Below are 26,249 nucleotides of genomic sequence, written 5' to 3' on the forward strand. Positions count from 1 at the left end.
TGAAATTTATGGGTTGCTGTGCAAGTGTGGGCGTTGTGATACAAAGGGTGGAAATTACAACATAATGGTTATAATATAGTTAAATGGCGCACAGAGTACAATTTGTGAGAAATAGGTTTTAGCAGCTTTGTTTGGGCTCAGTACTTGTATCTTGAGGATGATCAAACTGAAGGTTTTGGGGGAAAAAAAAGAATGTCCTCTCCAATACATACTGTTCCCCTTCTAATAAACATAGCTCAAATTTCAGCTATAGCTCCTCTTATATATAAACACAGGAATTAGGAGCAGGAGTAGGCCACTGGGCCCCTCGAGCCTGCTCCACCATTCAATAATATGATGGCTGATCTAATTTTAACCTCAACTTCACATTCCTGCCTGTCCCTGATAACCCTTCACCCCCCTGCCTATTAAGAATCTATCTACTTCTGCCTTAGAGATATTCAAAGACTCTGCCTCAACCACCTTTTGAGGAAGAGAGTTCCAAAGTGTCTCAACCCTCTGAGAGAAAAAAATTTCCTTACCTCTGTCTTAAATGTGTGTATTGTATTTTTAAACAGTGGCCCCTCGATCTAGATTCTTCCACAAGAGGAAGCATCCTTTCCACATCCACCCAGTCAAGTCCCCTCAGGATCTTATACGTTTCTGTCAAGTTGCCTCTTATTCTTCTAAACTCCAGCGGATACCAGCCCCACCTGTCCAGCCTTTCCTCATAAGTCTGCCCACCCATTCCAGGTATTAATCTTGTAAACCTTCTCTGAACTGCTTCCAATAAGAAGACCAATACTGTACACCGTACGCCAGATGTGGTCTCACCAATGCCCTGTATGACTGAAGCAAAACCTCCCTACTCTTGTATTCAATTCCCCTTGCAATAAGTGATAACATTCTATTAGCTTTGCTAATCACTTGCTGCACCTGCATAAATTTTGCAATTTTTGCATTAGGACACCCAGATCCCTCTGCATCCCAGAGCTCTGCAATCCCTCACCATTTAGATAAAATGCTTTTTTTATTTGGCCTGCAAAAATGGACAACCTCACATTTTCCCACATTATACTCCATTTGCCAGGACTTTGCCCACCCGCTTAACCTATTTATATCATTTGTAGCATCCTTATGTCCTCTTCACAATTTACTTTCTTACCCATGTTTGTGTCATCAGCAAATTTAGCAGCTGTACCTTCGACCTCTTCATCCAAATCATTTATATAAATTGTAAAGAGTTGAGGCTCCAGCACTGATCCCTGTGGCACACCACTCGTCACATCCTGCCAACCAGAAAATTACCCATTTATGCCTACCCTCTGGCTAGCTAACAGGAAACAATTTTCTATCCATGCCAATATGTTACCCCCACACTGAGGTTTTATTTTCCACAATAACCTTTGAAGAGGCACCTTGTCAAATGTCTTAAGTACAGCACATCCACTTTTTGAATAAAGGAGTTATATTAGCTATTTTCCGATCTAATGGAGCCTCCCCCAAATCTAGTGAATTTTGGAAAATTAAAACTAACACATCAGCTATCTCACTAGCCACCTCTTTTAAGACTCTAGGATGAAATCCATCAGGACCCGGGGACTTGTCAACCCGCAGTTCCAACAATTTGCCAAGTACCACTTCCCTGATGATTAAAATTTTCTTGAGTTCCTCCCCCCCGCAATTCCTGACTTACAGCCATTTCTGGGATGTTACTTGTATCCTCTAGAGTGAAGACCAATGCAAAAAACCTGTTCAATTCATCCACCATCTCCTTATTTTCAATTATTAACTCCCCAGACTCACTTTCTGAATGTGGGTATTCATCACTTCATTCAAATAATTAATTATCATTCATATTCTTTTTGTTGCTACAGGTGACAAATTTCGATCTATAATAGATGATGTTTGGTGGTTTGGAACAGCGTTAAGTCAAGAACCCTTCCAGCCGATGTATCCCGATAGTAATTTCCAGTGTTACACTGTTCGGTAAGTTGGGAGGAACCGTATCTGAAGCCTAAAGCCTGATTCTATTAGGTGTACAGCTCTCTGTTTTTAAACATTTAATTGAGACTAAAAAATGTGTGATTCTGTAACTCAGCACGGAAAAGCCACAGATAAAATAAGAACTAAGGATTAGTGTGGTAATCAGAAGTGCAATACACCTTTAAGAGAATGTGGGCAGATTGATCACGTGACTGTATTACTCAATTGTTGTGTAGCATGGGCTACAATGTTAATCAGTAGTTTAGAATAGGGCCTGGTTTGAGAAGCAAACATGTGTTAGTGCTCTGACTTTTGCTAATAAACAGCATATGCTTCATCTTACATTGGTCTCTGCATCTGCAGTATCTTGCTAACCAACTCACTCACCAGTAGACAGGCGTGCAACTGTGTTTGTTGAGCAAAGTGACCTGACAGAAGGAACATTACAACTAGCAATGAGGCAAAATACGACCAGTCGACAACATCAAAGAAAGTCATGGAAATTAAACAGAAGTAAATCAGCTGTACCTTGCAAGGCGATTGTAAGTACAGCCTTCATCATAGTAGCCAGAGTTATCTCCCCCCAGTATGCCACAGTTTGGCCGTTTTGAACCATTTGATCAGACCACCGATGACTGGTCACATTATTTTGAATGCCTCTTTTCGGCCACTGACATATTGGGAGAGGAGAAGAGGCGAATGGTCCTCTTATTGACGTGTGGTAGTAAAACATACAGCCTAATTGGTAGTCTAACAGCACCCAACGCCCCAAATTTCAAGAACTTTGATGAGTTAGTAAATCTTGAGAAGAGCCACTTTCAGCCGAAATCCTCGGTAACAACCCAGCGTTTTAAATTTAATTCGAGGTGTGGCACACCTGGAGAAAGAGTCACTTGCTATGTAGCAGCCTTAAAACAACTGAGAGTGCGGGACGTCAATTAATGATAAGTTAAGAGACTGATTAGTATGTGGGATTAATGAAGGCGCCATTCAAAAAAGGTTGTTGTCAGAAACGAATTTAGACTCCAGCAAGGTGCTGGAGTTGCCGCTTGCAATGGAGAGCGCAGTCAGGGATTCAGAAGCAATCAAGGGAGCACAAAATGGAGCTGCCCTTCGAGTCGGGAGGGAAGCACCAGTTAAAAATGGCGCGGAAGCGCTGGACTCTGTGGAAAGGCAGGAAACAGCCACCATTAACAGACCAGCAAGAGAAAATCCAGAATAATAATGGCAGAAATGGAACCAGACAGCTGGCAAGCGAATGACAATTTAAAAGAATCGAGTGTTTCTATTGCCATCATAATGGACACATTATGCAATATTGTAAAGACAGATTAAGACAAAACTTTAAGCAAAAAGGTAGAAATTGTGAAATCCACATAATAGAGGAACCAGAAGAAACACAGTCAGATATTTACTCACTACACAACTTAAAAATGGATAAAACAGAGCCAATCTACATGACAGTGAAAGTTAATGGGAAACCCGCCCGAATGGAGGTGGATACAGGGACGTCCATGACAGCATTAGGGGAGCACAAATTCAAATATCTGAATGAAGGAGACCGCTCGTTAAATCTGGAAAATTCAGATGCTAAATTGAAGACGTATACTGGTGAAGACATACGACTAAGAGGTATATGCAAGGTTCCAGTACAGTATGGAAATCAGTCTGTCAATTTATCCCTAATAGTGGTAGCAGGGGAGGGTCCAAATCTACTTGGTCGGAACTGGCTTAAGGAAATAAAGTTGGAGTGGACCAAGACTTTTCAACTCAGAATGAAAGACCTGCAAGAATTATTACAGAAAAATGCCTCAGTTTTCAGGGAAGAGCTTGGGAAGATTCAGGGACTGCAAACTAAAATCCACGTGGATCCTGGGGCAACCCCCAGATTCTTGAAGGCGGGGCCAGTGCCTTATGCATTGGGAGAAAAAGTTGATGCCGAATTAGACACGCTGGAAAGGTAGGGAGTCTTACAACCTGTACAATTTTCTGAATGGGTAGCACCTATAGTTCCAGTACTAATGCCTGACCAGAGTGTGCGAATATGTGGGGACTACAAGTTGATTGTTAAAAAAGTGGCCAGACTTGACAGGCATCCGATAGTGAAAATTGATGGATTGTACTCCAAGCTGGCAGGAGGAACCGCATATATGAAACTTGACATGAGCCACGCTTACTAGCAGGTTGAGCTAAGAAAGGCCTTTCGAGATTTTGTGACTATCAACACAGGTTACCTTTCGGAGTCTCATTGGCTTGTGCCATTTTCCAACAGGCAATGGAAAATTTACTTCAAGATTTGCCCCATGTTGTGGTTTATCTTGATGTCCTAGTAACAGGACTAACTGATGAAGAACACCTGGCTAACCTGGAAGAGGTATTGAAGCATTTCTCACAAGCTGTAGTACGTTTGAAAAGAGAAAAATGGATCTTCCAAGCAAAAGAAGTGGTTTACCTGGATCATAGGGTTGACTCCCAGGCCCTTCACCCAGTAGAAGACAAGTTGAGAGCTATTCGTGAGGCCAGCACTGACAAACACCATAGAACTCAATCCCTTTTCGGGAATGATTAACTATTATGGCCATTTCCTTCCAAGTTTGTCCACAATACTGGCTTCATTATACGGTTTGCTCAAGATAAATCACAGGTGGACTTGGCAAGCTCCACAACAGGCATTTATGTCAGTAAAGCAGTTGCTACATTCATCGGCCCTGTTGGTACATTTCGACCCAAAGAATTAATTTTGACCTGCGATGCATCCCCTTATGGAGTAGGGGCAGTACTCTCCCACTGGATGGCAGATGGCTCCGAACAGCCCATTGGTTACATCTCAAGAACACTCAGTAATGCAGAATGAAGATACTCACAAATAGAGAAAGAAGGCTTATCCATCGTATTTGGCATTAACAAGTTCCACCAATACATCTATGGTCACCACTTTACCATTGTATCTGACCACAAGCCACTACTAGGCTTCTTAGGGGAAGATAATGCAATACCCTCAATTGCCTCTGCACGCATCCAAAGGTGGGCACTGATTCTAGCTGCTTATGAATATACTTTTATCCACCAGTCGGGAAGCCAGATTGCAAATGCCGACGCACTGAGCCGATTACCTCTAAAGACAGCTACGTGAATGCTCCCATTCCTCAAAAGCTCGCCTTGTTATTAAACTTTCTGGATTCGTCACTAGCACATGCCAAACAAATAAGAGAGTGGACAGACCGCGATCCAGTTTTGTATCATGTAAGGGAACAAGTCTTACAGGGATAGTCTAACGAGCCAAAGTCAGATGAAATGAAGCCCTATTTTAATAGGAGATATGAACCCACCTGCCAGGATGGCATCTTGCTGAGGGGAGCTAGGGTCATTGTGCCTTTGAGAGGAGGAAAGCCATTATTGATTGAAATGCATAGTGCTTACCCCAGCACCTTTAGAATGAAAATGTTGGTGCGCAGGTACCTATGGTGGCCAAGGATGGATACAGAAATTGAAAGCTTAGTCAAGAGCTGCATACACTGCAAACAGGCATAGAAATTGCCCCCTTCTGCTCCATTGCATCCCTGAGAATGGCCAAGAAGGCCATGGGTCCGCTTCCACATTGACTATATGGGGTCTTTATTGGGCACAATGTTCCTCTTGATTATAGACGCTCACCCTAAGTGGATGGATGTATACGAGGTGAGATCACCCACATCTGCTGCCACCGTAGACAGATTGTGTCCGAGTTTTGTGATACACAGGTTACCAGAGATAATAGTGTCTGATAATGGAACGGCATTCACCAGCGGGGAATTCCAAAGATTTACAAGTCTCAATGGCATAACACATGTTAAGACCTCGCCATACCACCCTGCATCCAATGGTTTGGCCGAGAAGGCAGTCCAGACCTTCAAGTCCGGAATGAAAAATCTGGATGGAGACTCTATTGCAACTAGATAATTACGTTTCCTACTCCAGATATAGGACTACACCACACATGACCACCGGCATTGCCCCCGCAGAGTTATTGCTGAAGAGATGTCTTAGGACATGTTTGAGTCACATAAGGCTGAATTTATGGGGGAGGGTAGAGAGAGGTCTGGAGGCCCAGAAAAATGGACATGATTACCACAGTCGTGAAAGAAACTTCGCTATTGGACACACAGTCTTTACAAAGAACTTTGGCGATGGGCCCAAATGGCTATCAGTTGAAGTTAGGGTAGTGACAGAACCCCTTTCCTATCACATAACGGTTGAAGGTCAGATAATTAGGAGACACGTAGATCACTTCAGGAAAAGGGAAACAGATCTACAAGAAAGGATGCGCCAAGCATTCCTGTTGCAGCCTACACCACATGTGGAAGGAACTCCACTTAGGTTGGAAGTGCCTGGTAGTATCCGTTGAGCCTGAGAGTCGAAGAAACAAACTTACAGGTTCCTACAGGAGAGCCTGGTGGACAGATGACTCCTGAGAGAGAGGCCTCAGATAAACCATCCGAAATAATAGAGCCACGACGTTCGACACGTTTAAAGAAGCCTCCAGAGAGACTTAATTTGTAAGTAGTTGATATATTGTCTATTGTAAATTGTACTTTTGAGTAAAGGGAGAGGATGTGGTCAAGGTGCTATACACCTTTAAGAGAATGTGAGCTGATTGACCACATGACTGTGTTGCCCAATTGCTGTGTAGCGTGGGCTACAATGTTAATTAGTAGTTTAGAATAGGGTCTGGTTTGAGAAGCACACATGTTAGTGCTCTGTGACTTGTGTTAATAAACAGCATGTGCTTCATCTTACATTGGTCTCCGCGTCTGCAGTATCTTGTTTACCAACTCACTCATCAGTAGATAGGCGTGCAACTGTGTTCACTGAGCAAAGCGACCCAACAGAAGGGGCATAACAATTAGTCAAAAACCTACTTAATGCTCAGAAGCAGAGGAGTTATAGATATAGTCAGAAATTTATAGAATCATTGAATGGTTACAAAAAAGGAGGCCATTCAGCCTGTCGTGCCCATATTGAATCTGCAACAGCAACTCTACTAGTCCCACTCTCCTGCCCTTCCCTGTAGCCCAGCATTTACTTCCTCACCAGTGCCTATTCAATTCCCTTTTAAAAGCTGCAATTAAATCCGTCTCTCCACTCTGAGGCAGTGCATTCCAGACCTTAATTCCCCATTCTTCAAAAAAAACGTAGGCTGGGAGTTTCTGGCCCTGGTGTGGTGGTCTAAGCTGCAAGTCCATTGACTTCAGTAGGACTGGAAGCTCCTGCTGGCGTGCAAGGCTGGAAAATCCCGCCCCTAACATCACCATTACTACTTTTACCAATCATCTTAAATCGGGTTGATTCTCAACCTTTCCACCTCTGGGAACAGTTTTTTCCTATCTACTGTCTGAAGTCCTCATGGTTTTTGCTCAATGTTCTATTCTCTAAGAGAGTGACCCCAAATTCTCCAGCCTATCCTTTTGACTGAAGTGTCTCATCCCTGGACCCAATTTCATGAATCCTTTCTGCATCCCTTCTAAAACCTTCACATTCTTCCCAAAGTGTGGTGTCCAGACTTAAACATAATACTCCAATTGAGGCTGAACCAATGTTTTAATTAGAGTGCAAAAGCAAAAAGTTATGATGAACCTATGACTCTATTTATAAAGCCCAGGATCCTGTACGCCTTTATAACCACTTCCTCAACCTGCCCTGTCGCCTTCAACGATTTGTGCAAATATAACTCCATGTTTCTCTGCTCCTGCACTCCCTTTGTTCTTCCTACCAAAATATGTTGTTTCACGTTTCTCTGCATTAAATTTCACCTGCCACATGTTCACCAATTCCACCAGCTTGCATGACGTTTTGAAGTCTTATCACTTTCCTCCTCTCAGTTCACAATACTTCCAAGTTTTGTGTCTTCTGTAAATTTTGAAATTTGTTCATTGTTGTTTTGCTTCAAGGAGTAGTGCTACTATGCTTTTATATGGTTAATATGACCAAAAAAACCAGGTCACATAATCTCTGAAGCCGTTGATTTGCTCAACCTTCCTCACTTTAATTTTTTTATGCCATTGTCCACAGCAAAACTTTCCTGATCACCCACCTCAGTTGTTCCTCCTACGCCCCCCCCTTCCCCATTATGGTCCCATCTTGACTCTCTGACATCCATGGAATGCAGATGAGCATAACCTTGGCGTATGATAGTTTAGCTACCTATCGTCACATCTGGCTTGAGCATATCTAGTGCTGTTGGGTTTGTTGTGCTCTGCCAAAACTGGCCAATACTGCAGGATTATCCTAAAGTGTAATTATGACTTCCAGCTCTTTTCTTTTGCTACTAACTAGCTCCTTAAACCCTGGCTTCTCAACACTATCCCAAATAAGTGAGGATCTTGAACTTTGTCACCTTGGTTATAACCATTTATCCATTTGTCTCTGCTGTTTTGTTCCCTAGCTTTCTCTTGCCCTGGCCGTGAACCTGCATTTCTAGCTCCTCCCATCTCTTCTCATATGCTTTCCAAATTCACCTTGTTCATGAGACCCACCTCCTGCTTCCTTAACCCCCGTTTCCACTAAACTGCCTACTACCCAACTTCCCTTTTTTATCCCTCCGCAATTGAACATTGTAGTGACTCTATCCTTTTTAGAACAGCCAAAAACTACCCTTAACTCCTATGTCCTTGCGAACTACATCTCTGTTTCTTCTATCCAGCGATACTGCCGGATTTGCTGAGTATTTCCTGCATATTCTGTTTATATTTCAAATTTCCAGCATCTGCAGTACAATGTAATGGCTCAAAACTGGCTTTTTAGAATGTGTCATGCATAAATTTGAATAGAAAAAAAACTTGGCTGGACAATTTGCATAGACGCTGCATTGAAGCGTTGTGGCGTTTGACCTTCGCTACTTGCACACTGGTCTATTCCCCCGCTTCGAGTGACTCTTGGTTTCACTCGAACTGCCCCGCCCGAAATCCAGCAAGATCTGCAGTCTGGCATGGCTTTGGTCCTGAGGTTGCTAATTTTGAGACACTGTACCTGTACTTTGCTCTTGCATTTCTATTTCAGAACCTCTCTTTCCTCACCAAAGTCTTTGAATGTCTAGTCATCACCCAAATTCATGCCCATCTTTCTCATTACTCCTTGTTTGAATTTCTCCAATCCAGTTAGCTTCTGATAATACAATGAAATGACCCTAACTAAAGTCACAAATCTTATCCTCCATGGCTATAATACATTTTTCTTCCTTGATTACTCATCAGCCTTTGGCAAACTGGGTCATATCATCCTCCTCTAACATCACTTCTCCATTGTCTACATCAGTAGAACTGCCATCCATCTCCAGGAATGACTTGTTTCATCCCTGCATCATTACTCTGTGAATCCCCAAGGACCTACCCTTAGTCTGCTCTCTCAACTATGTGCTGCACCTTAGCGAAATGGAGAGCATTCTCATCTTTGGCACTCAGTGTTGGTGTCTAGGATTCTCATGTCAGATAGACACGACATGATGCAGGTTGACTCTGTACTTCATCGTACATAGCTGATTTGGGAATGGTTGATGACAGCGCTGGGTGACCAAAATGTGTGTGTGTTAACGTTTCCCGGCTGTGACACTGCTTGCTTTCAGGAACACACACTTTTAAGTGAATTTCTTTTTTAACATAATGGGCAGAATCCTCCAATGGAAACTGCAGTGAATGTTGGAACATGCAGGTCAACCTTCAATGGGTAGAATTGTGGTGCCCAGACCCTCTGTGAATGTCTCCAACACTGTCCTTAGTGTTGGGGTCTTGGGTTTGACAGCCTATACTTTGCTATATATTTAACCACTCCTTCTCCCACCGTTAAGCATTAACCATAGGAGTGGTTAACAGCAGGAGCTGTTATGGAAAAAGAACACACCCCGCAACCCCGACAAAGCTTAACCCTTCCCCCCGCCGTGTCCCACCACCAACAATGCTCACCCTCTCCCGTGCACCCCTCAACAATACTAACCCTCACTCCTCCAGCCCCCAACAATGCTCACCACCTCTCATACACCCGGACAGTGCTTATCCCCCTCTCTCACTCCCCGTGACAATGTTCACCCGCCCTCCTTCAACCCCAGTGACAATACTCACCCACCCCCTGCAGCCCCAAAACTCTGGCGTCTGTCCAGCTGGTGTTGGTAGAGTCAGCAGTTGGGGGTGGAGGGGCAGGGGCAGCGGTGGATGGGGTGAGCCAGGAGAGCAGGTGAGCATTGTTGGTGGTTGAGGGGGGAGTGTGAGCGTGATAAGGGGCTGAGGGCAGAGTGAGGAATGTTGGGAGTTAGGGGAGGATGAGCATTGTCGAGGTTAGGGGCTGGAGGGCAGGCGAGCGTTGTCGGGCTGAGGGGGGAGGGCGGGCGAGCGTTGTCGGGCTGAGGGGGGAGGGCGGGCGAGCGTTGTCGGGCTGAGGGGGGAGGGCGGGCGAGCGTTGTCGGGCTGAGGGGGGAGGGCGGGCGAGTGTTGTCGGGCTGAGGGGGGAGGGCGGGCGAGCGTCGTCGGGGAGGGCGGCCGGGCGAGCGTCGTCGGGGTGCGTGGGGGAAGCCGGCCCGGCGAGGGTCGTCGGGGTGCGTGGGGGAGGCCGGCCCGGCGAGGGTCGTCGGGGTGCGTGGGGGAGATCGGCCGGGCGAGGGTTGTCGGGATGTGTGGGGGAGGGCGGCCGGGCGAGGGTTGTCGGGGTGTGTGGGGGAGGGCGGGTGAGTATTGTGGGTGTGGAAGGGAGGGTGAGCATTGTGGGTGTGGAAGGGAGGGTGAGCATTGTTGGGGTGGGTGAGCTGTGTTGGTGTGAGCATGATGTCAGGGAGTGCCAGCAGGATGTGAGCTATGTTGGGGGAGGAAGAGATGTTGCTGACAGGGACGTTTAAAAGCTGTGCAGGTCAATGAATCGAAGACAGACCATAATGGGGGTGCCTTCTGTTCATGATGAGAAAGGGGGCATGGCTTAGCTTCAGTTACACATCGCCACAAGGCTCACCACATACCTCGTCACTGGAGCCAGGACCGAAATGTCCGGAGGGTCCAGTGCAATAAGGTAAGGGGACAGTTTTTAAATGCAGTCAGCAGCATGTACTCCTGCTCCGCTGCTGACTAGAAGATTTTGGCCTAGATGTTCCTCAAACAATTTAGATCATTGCATTCAAAACATATGTTTACTGAATCAGTCAGAATATCAACAATGTGCCTCAGCCACAGAGAGTGGTTGGCACGGAGTGCATTGCAAACATTGTGTAAAGTTGGGAATTTGCATGTGGGAACTGGGTGCTGAGGAGGAAGGTGCTTTTTTTTCCCTTATATACTTGGAATGATTTGTCTTTTAGGTAGATCTACCTTTAACTTAGCAAGACCAAGTTATTAGTTAAAAGAATCAACTTTTTATTCAGCCATAGGATGTGGGCATCACTGGCAAGTGATTTATTGCCTATCCCTAATTTCCCTTGAGAAAGGAGTTGTGGGTTGCTTTTTGGAACTGCTGCTGTTCATATGATGTAAGTGCACCCAAGATGCTATTCGGGAAGAAGTCCCAGAATTTTCACCCAGTGAAAAAGTAGCAATATAGTTCAAGGACAGAAAGGTGTGAGTGTGAATCAGGCAGGGAAGAGGATCCCAGGTGCAGTGCTCAAGGAGTCCTGGTGTTTGCCCTCCTCCAACGGGCACAAGGCTCTGGTTGCCTTTGGGGTGATGACAAGGTCTGCAGAGTGGATGGACAAACTGACGATGGCATTGTGGTACAGAATACCACTCAAGCGGTGGGAGTGGAAAGGAATGTGGTGGTGGCAAGGAACAGTGTAGTCAGAGGGGTAGGTATTGTTTTCTGCAACTGCAGGAGGGAGTTCTGAAGGCTGTGTTTTCTGACTGTTAGCAGAGTTAAAAACATTTTGTGGCTGGAAAAGAACATGGATTGGGAGTGGAAGGATCCAGTTGTCATGATTTAATTAGAAACTGACAGCAAAGGTAGAACAAGAAATGAGGTTCTGCTGAGGCAGTTTAAGGAGCTAGGGTCCAAATTAAAAAGCAGAATCACAAAGGTAATAACCTCTGAATTATTATCTCAGCCATGCACAAATTGTCATGGGGTCAATCAGGTAGGTGGGTTGAGTGCGTCGTCAAAGAAAGGGGAAATAGGGGCTTTCTTTCATGGATCATTGGCACTCGTACTGGGGGGACAATTCCATTGGGGCGACTCCACTTAAACCAGACTGGGATATGTGTCCTGGCTAATCTTATAACTAGGGCTGAAGATAGAGCTTTAAGCTAAAAAGGGGGGAAAGGAGGAGGGTTCAAGTGAGGGGAATTTAAATCTGAAGAGAAAAGCTAAGGCCACAGAGCAGTGCAGTATTTTGAGTGAAGACAGTAGAGTGTGACAGGAAGGAACAAGTCGCTTAAGGGCAGCATGCTTGCGAGTGGTGCCCCTCAAGCTATATATTACCAAATGTTTCTCTTAATGGAGAGGAATGCCTATGGTCTCTTGTGGAGTATAGCTATTTACAATCAGGGAAGAGGCTATTTTAGATCTGTGTAATGAAACAGGGTTAATTAGTAATCTCATAGTATGGTACCCTCTTGGAAAGACTGACCACAATATGGTAGAATTTCACATTGTGTTTGTGATGTATATATATCCAAAACTAGAGGATTGGACTTAAAAGAAACAATGACTTGTGTATGAAGGCATGTTGGCTAATATAGATTGGGAAATTAGATTAAAAGGCATGATGATAGATGCATGATTGCGAACATTTAAAGAAAAATTTGTAATTCTCAAGTCTAAATTCCATCGAGGAACAAAAACTCCATGGGAAAAGAGATTTATCCATGCCTAACCAAAGAGTTTAAGGTAGCAATGGATTAAAAGAAGAGGCGTGTAACATTGCCAAGAAGAATAATAAGCCTGAGGATTGGGAGAGTTGTAAATGCAAGTACAGGATAACTAAATATTGATGAAGAGGGAGAAAATAGAACATGAGCAAACTAGTCAGAAATATGAAAGATTCTGAGAACTTCACTTATATTACAAGGACAAGAGTATTGAAGATAAAAATCAATCCCTTAAAGTCTGAGATGAGAAATTATAAGGAAGAATAAGGAAACGACAGACGTTAAACAAATATTTTTTGTGTCTCTTCACAGTAGAAGGCACAAAAATGTACCACAAATAGTGGGGAACCAACAGTCTAATGAGTGTGAGGAACTTAAGTAATTAATCTTAGGAAAGAAAGGCTACGTGGAAATTAATGGACTGAAAGCCGACAAATTCCCTGGACCTGACTGTCTACACCTAGAGTTCTTAGAGGTAACTGAAGAGATGGTGGATACGCTGGTTGTGATCTTTGAAAATTCCCTAGATTCTGGAATAGTCCTATGGAGTTGGAAGGTAGCTAATATAACCCTGCTATTAAAGAAAGGAGAGAGGGAGGAAATTAGGGAACCACAGGTCACTTAACCTGACATCAGTTGCTGGGAAAATGCTGGCATTCATTATTAAGGAAGTGGCAACAGGCATTTGGAAAATTTTTTTGATTTTCTTTTTCTTGGGATGTGAACATCGCTGGCAAAGCCAGCATTTGTTGCCCATCCCTCATTGCTCTCAAGCTGCTGGTGAGGCAGAGTCAACATGATTTTGTGGCAGGGAAATCATGTTTGACAAATTTGTTCATTTTTTTTTTAGGACGAAACTAGCAGGTAGATGATGGGGAACCAGTGAATGTGATGTATTTGGGTTTTTAAAAAGCATTCGATAAGGTACCACATGTAAGGTTGCTGCGCAAGACACAGGCTGACTGGGTTGTGGGGTTATAGATTAGCATAGATAGAGGATTGGTTAAAGGACAGAAAACAGTGACTCAGAATTGTGGGTCATTTCAGGTGTTGACCGGCTAAAACTAGTGGGGCACCAAAAAGGATTGTTGCTGGTGCCTCAACTATTTACAATGAAGGGACCAACTGTCAATAATTCAAGTTTGCTGATGATCTAAATCTAGGTGGAAAAGTAAGCTGTACGGAGGGCAGAAGGAGACTACAAAGAGATACAGATAGTATAAGTAAGTGAGCAGGAAAGTAGCAGATCAAGTATAATATGAGGAAATGTGAGATTATTCACTTTGGTGGGAAGAATAAAAAAAACATTTTTTTGAATGCTGAAAAGCTTTTAAATGTTGGTGTTAAGGGGAATTTGGGTTTTATTGTATGAGGAAGTTAAAATGCCAAAACAACAAGCAGTTAGGAAGGCGTGTTGGCTTTTATTACAAAGGATGAAAGCAAAACACTGCGGATGCTGGAAATCTGAAATAAAAAACAAAAAGTGCTGGTAAGACTCGGGGCTTTTTCAGCATTTTTGTATTTTTATTTATTACAAGAGAATTGGAGTATAAGAGAAAGGAGGTTTTGCTGCAATTGTGCAGGTTTTTGGTGAGACCATACCTGGAGCAGCGTATAGTTTTGGTCTTTGTATTTAAGGAAGGGATATATTTGTTTTTAGAGGGGATGCACTGAACATTCACTAGATTGATTCCTGGGATGAGGAGGCTCTCCTATGAGGAGAGATTATGTAGAATGCGCTCTGGAATTTAGAAGAATAAGAGGTAATCTCATTGAAATGTATAAGATTCTTAGGGGGCTTGACAGAATTGATGTTGGGAAGCTGTTTCTCTTGGCTGGAGAGTCTAGAACGAATCTCACAATAAGGGGATGACCATTCTGGACTGAGATGAGAAATTTCTGCACTGAGCTGAGGGTTGTGTTTACCTACGGAATTTCTACCCAGAGGGCTGTGTATGTTCAGTCATTGAATTTATTTGCGGCTGTCAATAGATTTGTGTACTCTGAGGGAATCAGACAAATGAGGATGAAGCATAAGGTGGATCTGAGTTTGAGGATCAGCCAGGACCATATTACATGGCAGAGCATGCCCGAGTGGCCATATGACCTATTCCTGCTCCCATTTCTTGAGTGCTCTTGTTCAGTCTTGGAAACACTGCCAACTAGCAAGGTGCATTTTTATTGGCTCTCTAAGTTTCATATTAGTAGTGACCAGTTCTTATTTGTAGCTGGTTGATGTGACCCTGTATAAAACAGAGTTGAGGTTGCCTGAACTTGCACAACTTATCCAGTTAGCAGAGGAGTAACTTTCTCAATCCATTAATAGCAGCTTGCATTTATATAGTGCCTTTTAACCTGGCTAAAGTGCCAGAGGACATTATACTAACTCAGTTGAGTTAGATTCAACTCCTGGAACCAAATACTTTTCCCTTGTTTTCTTAGCTGTTTTTGTAAAGAGCTTGTTACTTTCATTGCATTTGTGTGATGAGTATTTTTCGGCTCATGGAAAAAGCCCCCTCAAACCTGATATGCATTGGTCATGAGTTGCATGCAAACAGGAATATTTGGCATTCCATTAAGCCAATATTTTTATTCTGGTTTAGCTTTTTGAATTGTAAACTGAACTTCACTTTTTAAAAATATTTTTTTCCTTTTTTCCTTCCTTTCTCTTGGCCTGCCAGGCCAAATAATTCCCTGATATGAGAGTGCAGACAGCCTACATTCAGGCTTTAGCCACTCTCCAACAATCAACAAAGAGGAGTATGAGCTGATGCCATGTATGTTCCTTTGCCTTTTTGCTTCCTGTGGAGCAGGCTGAGAGCAATTATTCATTTTCAAGGAGTTATAGGTATAGTCTTGCCACTCTGACATAGTACATTGGTATTCTATTACTGTAATAAGATTACGAAAGAAATACTTTATATTGTACCTTGGACCAGCTACCATATGCCAGAGCACTTCACAGCCAGTGCATTACTTTTTATATGTAGTCACTTCCACAGGCAACACAGGAGCCAATTTGTACACACTAAGGCCCCAAAGACAGTTGCAAATAACCAGTTAATTTGTTTTGGTCATTTTGGTTGATGGATGAATATTAGCCAGGATATTAGGAGAGCTTCCTGCTATTTGAAAGATCCTTAGTTAAATGCCTGAAGTTGCCATCTTTTGGATGAAACAATGTAGCACTTCCATAGTATCACACTGAAGCAAAGACTTAAGTGTTCAAGTCTTGGGGTGGGACTTGAACCTGCAATTTTCTTACTATATCTTTGCACTTTAATGGAGTGAACTAAAGATTCTGAAGTCATTGGAATTTACCAGAATCTTTAATGAATAAACTGTCTCTCTCTTCTATTTTGTCTCCACAGCTGGGAGAATAATGAAATTGAAAGGCTCAGTCCTTGGGATATGGAACCTATTTCTGAAAATGGTAAGCAGCTGAAATTCTTTGATTAAACTTAGTACAAATGCTCCACAAAATTACTAATGAGAAACAGTTCCATTGCTTTGTTCCAAACATTGATTCATTTCAGAGTGATGTTATTTTATAGGTATACTGTTCACGCAATGTCCCAAAAAGCTTGATTTTCCTTTTTAGCAAACAGTCTAAGTGATATGAACCAATATATACAAGAGAGAGATAATATTCATTGTTCTAGGAAGAAAGAACTTGCACGTGCAGTGCTTTTCATGATCTCAGAGTTCTTCATAGCCAATGGAATACATTTGAAGCATACAGTAGATGTTATGTAGGGGAACTTGACACCCAGTTTGCACAAAGCAAGATTCTGCAAATAACAATGAGATAAATGATCTGTTTTTGAGTGTTGAAGGATATAAGTTGTGAAGGACACCAGAAGAATCTAAGATAAAAGCAAAATACTGCGGATGCTGGAAACCTGAAACAAAAACAAAAAATGCTGGAGAAACCCAGCAGGTCTGACAGCATCTGCGAAGAGAGAAACAGAGTTGATGTTTTGAGTCCATATGATCCTCCTTCAGAGCTCAGAGGCCATATGGACTTGAAGCATCAACTCTGTTTCTCTCTCCACAGATGTTGTCAGACTTGCTGAGTTTTTCCAGCATTTTCTGTTTTTGCACCAGAAGAGCTCCTCTGCTCTCATTTATCATGGCATATTTTGCAGTCACCCAAGAGGGAAAATAGGACAAAAGCAAAAACTGTGGATGCTGGAATCCAAAACAAAAATAAAAATACCTGGAAAAACTCAGCAGGTCTGACAGCATCTGCGGAGAGGAATACAGTTAACGTTTCGAGTCCATATGACTCTTCAACAGAACTAAGGAAAAATAGAAAAGAGGTGAAATATAAGCTGGTTTAAGGGGGTTGGGACAAGTAGAGCTGGATAGAGGGTCAGTGATAGGTGGAGATAGTCAAAAGATGTCATAAAAAGACAAAGAGGTGTTGAAGGTGGTGATATTAGCTAAGAAATGTGCTAATAAGTGACATTAAGGGTAGAAAGCAGGACGAGCAAGGTACGGATAGCCCTAGTGGGGGGGGGGGGGTGGGGGTGGGGGGGAAGGGATCGAAGTAGGCTAAAAGGTAGAGATAAAACAATGGATGGAAATACTTTTTAAAATAATGGAAATAGATGGGAAAAGAAAAATCTATATAAATTATTGGAAAAAAGGGGAATCGGAAAGGGGGTGGGGATGGAGGAGAGAGTTTATGATCTAAAGTTGTTGAACTCAATATTCAGTCCGGAAGGCTGTAAAGTGCCTAGTCGGAAGATGAGGTACTGTTCCTCCAGTTTGCGTTGAGCTTCACTGGAACAATGCAGCAGGCCAAGAATGGGCATGTGGGCATGAGAGCAGGATGGAGTGTTGAAATGGCAAGCGACAGGGAGGTCTGGGTCATGCTTGCGGACAGACCGAAGGTGTTCCGCAAAGCGGTCACCCAGTCTGTGTTTGGCCTCTCCAATGTAAAGGAAACCACATTGGGAGCAGCGAATGCAGTAGACTAAATTGAGGGAAGTGCAAGTGAAATGCTGCTTGACTTGAAAGGAGTGTTTGGGCCCTTGGACGGTGAGGAGAGGGGAAGTAAAGGGGCAGGTGTTGCATCTTCTGCGGTTGCATGGGAAGGTGCCGTGGGAGGGGGTTGAGGTGTAGGGGGTGATGGAGGAATGGACCAGGGTGTCCTGGAGGGAACGATCCCTACGGAATGCCGCCAGGGTGGGTGAAGGGAAGATGTGTTTGGTGGTGGCATCATGCTGGAGTTGGCGGAAATGGCGGAGGATGATCCTTTGAATGCGGGGGCTGGTGGGGTGATAAGTGAGGACAAGGGGGGCCCTATCGTGGTTCTGGGAGGGAGAGGAAGGTGTGAGGGCGGATGCGCTGGAGATGGGCCGGACACGGTTGAGGGCCCTGTCAACCACCGTGGGTGGAAAACCTCGGTTAAAGAAGAAGGAGGACATGTCAGAGGAACTGTTTTTGAAAGTGGCATCTTCAGAACAGATGCGATGGAGGCGAAGGAACTGAGAGAATGGGATGGAGTCCTTACAGGAAGCGGGGTGTGAGGAGCTGTAGTCGAGGTAGTTGTGGGAGTCGGTAGGCTTGTAATGAATATTGGTGGACAGTCTATCACCAGAAATTGAGATAGAGAGGTCAAGGAAGGGAAAGGAAGTGTCAGAGATGGACCATGTGAAAAAGATGGAGGGGACCTCAGTTTAACTTTCTCATCCAGTAGTAAGGCACTCCCCCACTACTCTACCAGCGTTACATGTTTCAGTGGACTAATTTTTTTATATTATAAGTTCATGTATAGTGATATCAGGCATGCCAACCCTTGGGCTGGAGAAAAATAACAATAACACCTTTAACAGTGTAAAACATCCCAAGGTGCTTCACAGGAGTATTGTCAAACAAAATTTGACTGAGCCACATAAAGAGACAATAGGACAGATGGCCAAAAGCTAGGTCAAAGATGTTAGTTTTAAGGAGAGTCTTAAAGGAGAAAAGAAAGGTAGAGATGTTTAGAAAGGGAATTTCAGAACTTTGGGCCTTGCCGGCTGTATACATGGCTGCCAATGATGGAGTGATTAAAATCACACATGTTCACGCAACCAAAATTGCAGGGCACAGACATCTAGGTGGGTTGTAGAACTGGAGAATATTACAGACTTGGGTAGGTTAAGGCAATGGAAGGGTTTGAAAGCAAGAATCAGAATTTTAAAGTCGGGGCATTGCTTGACCAGAGTTTAGATTAGAGTCCTAAAAGAGATAGTGAATGAGTGTTATGGCACAGCTGATGGTAAATTCTGAGTTGTTTAAATCCCAAAGGGAAACTTGAAACAACTGCCACAACTTCTTTTGCGGTTTGTATAAATTTCGAGATGCATGCCTTGAATTCAGTAGTAAAAGACCACGAAGTCTTACAGGTTTTTACAATACTAGGTTAAACATTTATTAATAGGAGAAATGATTTTAAATACATACATAGATCTACAAATTACTACTATGATGACTTCAAAACCCCCTAATCAATCTAACTCCCAGTTATAATTTGCTAAGGCAACAGTAAGACGCACAGATTTTAAAAGACCCAGGTAAAGAAACAAGTCGAATTCAAAGTGATTTTCTTAGCAGCTTGAGGCATAGATACTGAAGGCTTTTCACACTTGTAAGATCTTAAAATGCCTACCTTTACATTGTCTTTGCTTCTCTATACATATTTCCCCCTTTGAATGCAAATTCCCATTGTTTCACTATGTCTTTGGACTTTATCTTCCCGATAATAAAAACCTCTCCTAGCACTAGGTTTTACCAGGAACCTTTGGGAAAAATAAACACACTGTTTCTAAACCTCGCCTGACTAGGTGACACATTTCACTCCTCCTTTGAAAACAATCTAGTCTGGTTTATTTAAAAATGCAAATTTCTTTTTACCATACATTCTAAACTTCCCCCATGTTTACATCAGAGCCTTCAGACCAGTTGCCTTTAATCCAATTAAGTCTCTCACACACGCACAGACACATCCCACTATTACTCTATTTTACAATAAATTCTAATAACATTATGAGAATTATTGTATCTCCCTGACAACGTGCTGGCAATGATTTTCCAAAATCTTAGATTCGGGAATGATCTCATTAGATTAGAAGTTGGCAAATGTTACACTCCTTTTCAAGAAAGGAGGGAGAGAGAAAACAGTGAACTATAGGCCAGTTTGCCTAAAATCAGTTGTTGGGAAATGCTGGAATTATTATTAAGGAAGTCTTAACAATGCACTTAGAAAAGCATAGTATGATCAGAACAAGTCAACATGGTTCTAAAGGGAAATCCTGTTTGCCAAATTTATTCGAGCTTTTTGAGGATGTAACTGGTAACATAGAGAAAGGAGAACTGGTAGATGTAGTATACCTGGATTGCAAAAAGGCATTCAATAAGGTGCCACACAAAAGGTTAATAGGCAAGATAAGGGCTTATGGAATTGGGGGTAATATTTTAGCATGGACGGAGGATTGGCTAACGGATAGAGAACAGAGTGGGCATAACTCAGACTCAATAGACGTTTACAGCACAGAAGGAGGCCATTTGGCCCATCTTGTCTGTGCCGGTCAATAAAGATCTGACTACACTAATCCCATTTTCCAGCACTTGGCCCCCATAGCCCTGGAGGCTATGGCAACGCAAGTGAATATCTCAATACTTCTTAAATGTTACGAGAGTTTCTGACTCAACCACCCTTTCAGGCAGTAAGTTCCAGATTCCCTCCACCCTCTGGGTGAAAAAATTTCTCCTCAATTCTCCTCTTAGTCTTCTACCTCTTGGCTTAAATCTATGCTCCCTGGTTATTGGCCCCTCTGCTAACAGACAAAGTGCCTTCCTATCCACCCCATCTATGCCCTTCATAATTTTATGCACCCCTGTCAGGCCCCCTCTCAACTTTTCCTCCTCCAAGGAAAACGACCCCAGTCTATCCAATCTTGCCTCATAGCTCAGACCCTCCAGCCCAGGCAGCATCCTGGTAAGTCTCCCATCTGCACCGTCTTCAGCGCAATCGCATCCTTCCTATAATGTGGTGACCAGAACTGCATGCAGTAATCCTGTTGTGACCTAACCAGCATTTTATACAGTTCCAGCATAACCTCCCTGCTCTTGTATTCTATGCCTTGGCTAATAAAGGCAAGTATCCCATAGGCCTTCTTAACCACCTTATCTACCTACCCTGCTACCTTCATGGATCTGTGGATATGCACACCAAGGTCCCTATGAGCTTCAGTACTTTCCAGGGTCCTACCATTCATAATGTAACCCCTTACCTTGTTATCCCTCCTCAAGTGCATTACCTCACACTTTCTGGGTTGAATTCCATTTGCCACTGCTCTGCCCACCTGACCTGTCCATTGATATCCTCCTGCAATTTACGGCTATCCTCCTCACTATTTACCACCCTACCAATTTTCGTGTCACCTGCGAACTTCTTGATCATACCCCCTACATTTAAGTCTAAATCATTTATGTACACCACAAACAGCAAGGGCCCCAGCACCGAGCCCTGCGGAACCCCACTGGCAACAGACTTCCAGTTGCAGAAACATCCCTCTACCATCACCATCTGCTTCCTGCCTCTCAGCCAATTTTTGGATCCAGCGTACCACTTGGCCTTGGATCCCATGGGCTCTTACTTTCTTGACCAGTCTGCCATGAGGGACCTTATCAAAAACCTTGCTAAAGTCCATGTAGACCACATCAAATGCATGCCCCTCATCAACACTCCTGGTTACCTCCTCCAGAAATTTGATCAAATTTGTCAAACACAACTTTCTCTTAACAAATCCATGCTGACTATCCCTGATTAATCAATGTCTCTCCAAGCGCAGATATATTCTGTCCCTTGGAATTCTTTCTAGTAACTTCCCCACCACTGAGGTTAGACTGACTGGCCTGTAATTTACTGGTATATCCCTTCTTCCCTTTTTTAATAATGGGACATATTTAGCAGTCCTCCAGTCCTCTGGCACCTCACCTGTGGCCAGAGAGGATTTGCCAGGGCCCCTGATATCTCTTCCCTTGCCTCCCTCAACAGCCTGGGATACATCTCATCCGGGCCTGCGGATTTATCCACTTTTAAGGCCACTAAACCTGCTAGTACCTCCTTTCTATGTTAATTTCCTCTAATATTTCACAGTCCTTCACCCTGATGTCTATACCTGTGTCACCCTTTTCCATTGTGAAGACGAACGCAAAGTATTAATTGAGGACTGTATCTACGTCTTCTGGGTCTCCCCACACATTACCTCTATGGTCCCTAATTGGCCCTACTCTTTCCCTAGTTGTTGTCTTGCTCTTTATATATTTAAAAAACCCCTTTAGGTTTTCCTTTATTCTACCCACCAATGCTTTCTCCTGCACTCGTTGCTTTCCTAATTTCCTTTTTAAGTTCCCCCCTGCACTTTTTATACTCCTCTGGGAACTCTGCCATATTGAGCCCTCGGTATCTACCATTAGCTTAATCTTAACCTTTATGTCCCTTGACTTCCAGGGTTCTGTGGACTTGGGTTTCCCCCTTTTGTCATTACGGGAACATATTTGCCCTGTACTCTCGCTATTTCGTCCTTGAATGCCTCCCAGTGCGCTGACACAGTTTTGTCTGCAAGTAGCTGCTCCCAGTCCACTTGGGCCAAATAGTATCTCATCTTAGTAAAATTAGCCTTTCCCCAGTTTAGATCTTTTTTTCCCGGCCCAACCTTATCCTTTTCCATAACTATTCTTGGAGCTATGGTCACTACCTCCTAAATGTTCCCCTACTGATAAGCCTGCCACCTGGCTGGGGTCATTTCCGAATACTAGGTCCAGAACTGCTCCCTCCCTTATTGGGCTTTCTGCGTACTGGTTAAAAAAGTCCTCCTGGATGCAACTTAAGAATTTTGCTCCCTCCCTACCTTGCATACTAAAACTGTCCCAGTTAATATTTGGGCAGTTAAAATCCCCTGTATTACTGCCTTATTATTCTTACACTAGTCTGAAATTTGATTACATATTTGATCCTCTGCCTCTCCCTGACTGTTTGGGGGCCTATAGTACATACCCAACAGCATGGTTGCCCTTTTGTGTTTTTTACTTCTACCCATATGGCCTCATTGATGATCCCTCCAAGATATCATCCCTCATCACTGCTAGAATTGATTCCTTGATCAATATTGCGAGCCCCCCCCATCTCTTCTATACCCCTCTCTATCTTGTCTGAATACCCTATAACCAGGAATGTTGAGCTACCAATCGTGCAGTTTTAGCCAAGTCTCAGTCATAGCTATGATATCATACTCTCGCGTGCCTATCTGTGCCCTCAGCTCGTCTGTTTTATTCCTCAGGCTCCTTGCATTAAAATATATTCCATTTAGCCTTTCTAATCTCATTTCTTTCTTATGAAGCTAATGTTTCCTCTGCCTTCCAGACTCACTTACTGGTGTTTTAACTTCTAATTTCATCTCCCCTTCTTTCCCCTCTGAACTACTTTTCAGGATCCCAACCCTCTGCCAATTTAGTTTAAATCCGCCCCAACAGCATTAGCAAACCCCCCCACGAGGATGTTGGCCCCGTTCCTGTTCATATGTAACCCATCCAACTTCCCCAGAAACAGTCCCAGTGCCCCAGGAATCTAAGGCCCTCCCTCCTGCACCATCTCTCCAGCCACGCATTCATCTGCTCTAACCTTCTGTTCCTATATTCACTACTGCATGGCACCAGAGATTGCTACCTTTGAAATCCTGCTTTTCAATTTCCTACCTATCTCCCTAAAGTCTGCTTGCAGGACCTCATTTCTCTTTCTTCCTATGTCATTGGTCCCAACATGGACCACGACCTCTGGCTGTTCACCCTCCCCCTTCAGAATGCCCTGCAGCCGTTCCGTAACATCATTGACCCTGGCACCCAGCAGGCCACATACCATCCTGGAGTCACGTCTACGGCCGCAGAAGCACTTGTCTACTCCCCTCATTAGAGAATCCCCTACCACTGTTGCCGTTCCACACTTCCTCCTGCCCTCCTGAGTAGCTGGTACACCCACAGTGTCATGGCCTTGGCTCTGGTTGGCCTCCACTGAGGAACCGTCACTCTCACCATTTTCCAAGGCCAAAAAACGGTTTGTGAGCTAGATGCACTCGGGGGGATTCCCTCACTACGTGCTTGGTCCCCTTTGTCTGGCGGTCACCCATTCCCTCTCTTAAGCTGCAGGGTGACCATGTCCTGAAACGTGCTATCCACAAACCTCTCAGCCTTGTGAATACACCGTAGTGCCCCCAGCTGCTGCTCAAGTTCCAAAACCCGGAGCTCGAGTTGTTCCAGTCGGAGGCACCTCTTGCATGCATGGTCACCCAGACTGCCAGGAGCGCCTAGGATTTCCCACATATAGCGCAGGATGTGCAAATCAAGGGACTGAGCTCCCCAGACATATCTTAACTAAATAGAATATGGACCTTTGCTTTTATTTTACCCTTACTCTTACTTGAGTATAGACTAGATGCTAGATCCTCTAGATAGACTAGATGTTCTAGGTGCTGCTGCCTGCATGTCCCAGGGTCCTCTTTTCACACACTCCTCTAGGTGCTGCTGACTGCCTGCCCCTGGGTGGTCCTCTCGCACGCAGTGAATAGTGGAGTGCCGCAAGGATCAATGCTGGAGCTTCAGCTATTTAAGACGTATGTTAATGACTGAGATGAAGAGATAGAGTAATGTAACAAAGTTTGCTGATGATACCAAGCTAGGTGGGAATGTAAGCTCTGGGGAGACACAGAGGCTGCAAAGAGATATAGACTGGTTAGGTGAACGGGCAACAAGATGGCAGATGGAGCACATGTGGGGAATTGTGAGGTTATTCACTTTGGCCGTAAGAATAGAAAAGCAGAATATTTTTTAAAAGGTGTGAAACTTGTGTTGATGTACAGAGAGACTTGGCTTTGCTTGTACAAGGAACGCAGAAAGTTAGCATGCAGGTGCAACAAACAATTAGGAAAGCAAATGGTGTGATGGCCTTTATTGTAAGGGGATTGGCACACAAGAATAAAGAAGTGTTGCAATTGAACAGGGTTTTGGTGAGACCACATCTGGAATACTGTGTTCAGTTTTGATCTCCATATTTAAGAAAGGATATACTTCCATTGGAGGTGGTACAGCGAAGATTGTCTAAATTGGCCCCTGGGATGAGAGGATTGTCCTATGATGAGTGACTAAGTAAATTGGGCCTATATTCTCTGGAGTTTAGAAGAATGAGAGGCAATGTCATTGAAACCTACAAAACTTTGAAGGGGCTTGATAGAATGGATGCTAAGAGATTGTTTCCACTGGTCGGGGAATCTAAAACAGGAGGGCACAGTCTCAGCGTAACGGGCCAATCATTTGGGACTGAGATGAGGAGAGATTACTTCACTCAAAGGGTTGTGAACCTTTGGTACTCTGTACCCAGGAGAGTTGTGGATACTCCATCGTTGAATACATTTAAGGCTGGGATAGACAGATTTTGGTGTCTCGGGGAATGAAGGGATATGGGAGTGGGTGGAAAAATGGAGTTGAAGTCCAAGATCAGCTGTGATCATATTGAATGGTGGAGCAGGCTCGATAGGTCATGTGGTCTACTTCTGTTTCTTTTGTTTCTGTGTTAGAGGTTGGATTGGGTACCACTCTTCCATGTCATCTGAATGGATTGATTTGATCATGGGGTGTTCTTGATGTAGCTGACCTATATTCCAAAGAAAATAAGGGGTATATCTGCTCAGCAGTCCTAGGATGCTTGTTCACTTAATGATTTGTATTTTCCACGTCGTGGTGTTAAGATCACCTACACGGTTTACAGATTTTGAAAAGAGTCTCAGATTTTTAAAAGGTTTTATTTTCAAGTCAGGAGTAATAAGTTACAAGTCTATTTTCTGTATTCATTTTAGTTTTGTAGATTTCTTTTGGAAATAAAACTTAGGGTCAGATTTTTGCTGCTGAGTCAGGAAATTTTCCAACGAAACTAAGCGAATATCCCAACTCCACAGACTCTCTTCGGTTTAAGCAGTCCCACTGGACCCAGTTTTCACTTCGAGGAGGTAGGGATGGGATGGAGCTGGGTCCACCAATCCTGGAAGCAGATCCTGAGCAACCATGGGTGCGGCGAGTGCCGAGGTTAAAAGACTCACTTCAGTTTCTTGGGGCTTCGTCTCAGTTATTTTAGAAGCTGTTAGGCCCTCTAGCCCTCATCTCTCACACACCTTCAACCCCTCCTACTCAGCCCCCATGCCCCCTCCATGCCATCTAATGCCCTCTCCACCCCCTGTAGCCACTCTATGCCAACTCATATCCCCATGTCCCCTCTATGCCAGTTCATGCTACCTGCCCATGTCCCCTCCATTCTACCTCTTAGCCCCGTTACTCCCATGCCACCTCCACAGTTACTCACCCAGTATCCACCTTGACTTTAGCAGCAATGTGGAGATCAAAAAAAACTTCAAATAATCTAACTCACTCATATAT

At 43.8% G+C, this 26,249-nt stretch overlaps 1 protein-coding gene across 3 annotated transcripts in view; it reads left to right on the forward strand.

The window, feature by feature from the left end:
* The window catches only part of LOC144691796 (bromodomain and WD repeat-containing protein 1-like), a 179,193-nt gene that overhangs the window by 123,276 nt on the left and 29,668 nt on the right, over positions 1-26,249 (forward strand). For all 3 annotated transcript variants that reach the window (XM_078560282.1, XM_078560283.1, XM_078560284.1), the window contains 2 exons: positions 1,857-1,968; positions 16,145-16,206. In XM_078560282.1, the coding sequence (XP_078416408.1) occupies positions 1,857-1,968; positions 16,145-16,206 (174 nt within the window). The remainder of the gene's footprint in view (positions 1-1,856; positions 1,969-16,144; positions 16,207-26,249) is intronic.

Source organism: Cetorhinus maximus, chromosome 16 (assembly GCF_964194155.1).
Source record: "Cetorhinus maximus chromosome 16, sCetMax3.hap1.1, whole genome shotgun sequence".
Taxonomy (NCBI): domain Eukaryota; kingdom Metazoa; phylum Chordata; class Chondrichthyes; order Lamniformes; family Cetorhinidae; genus Cetorhinus; species Cetorhinus maximus.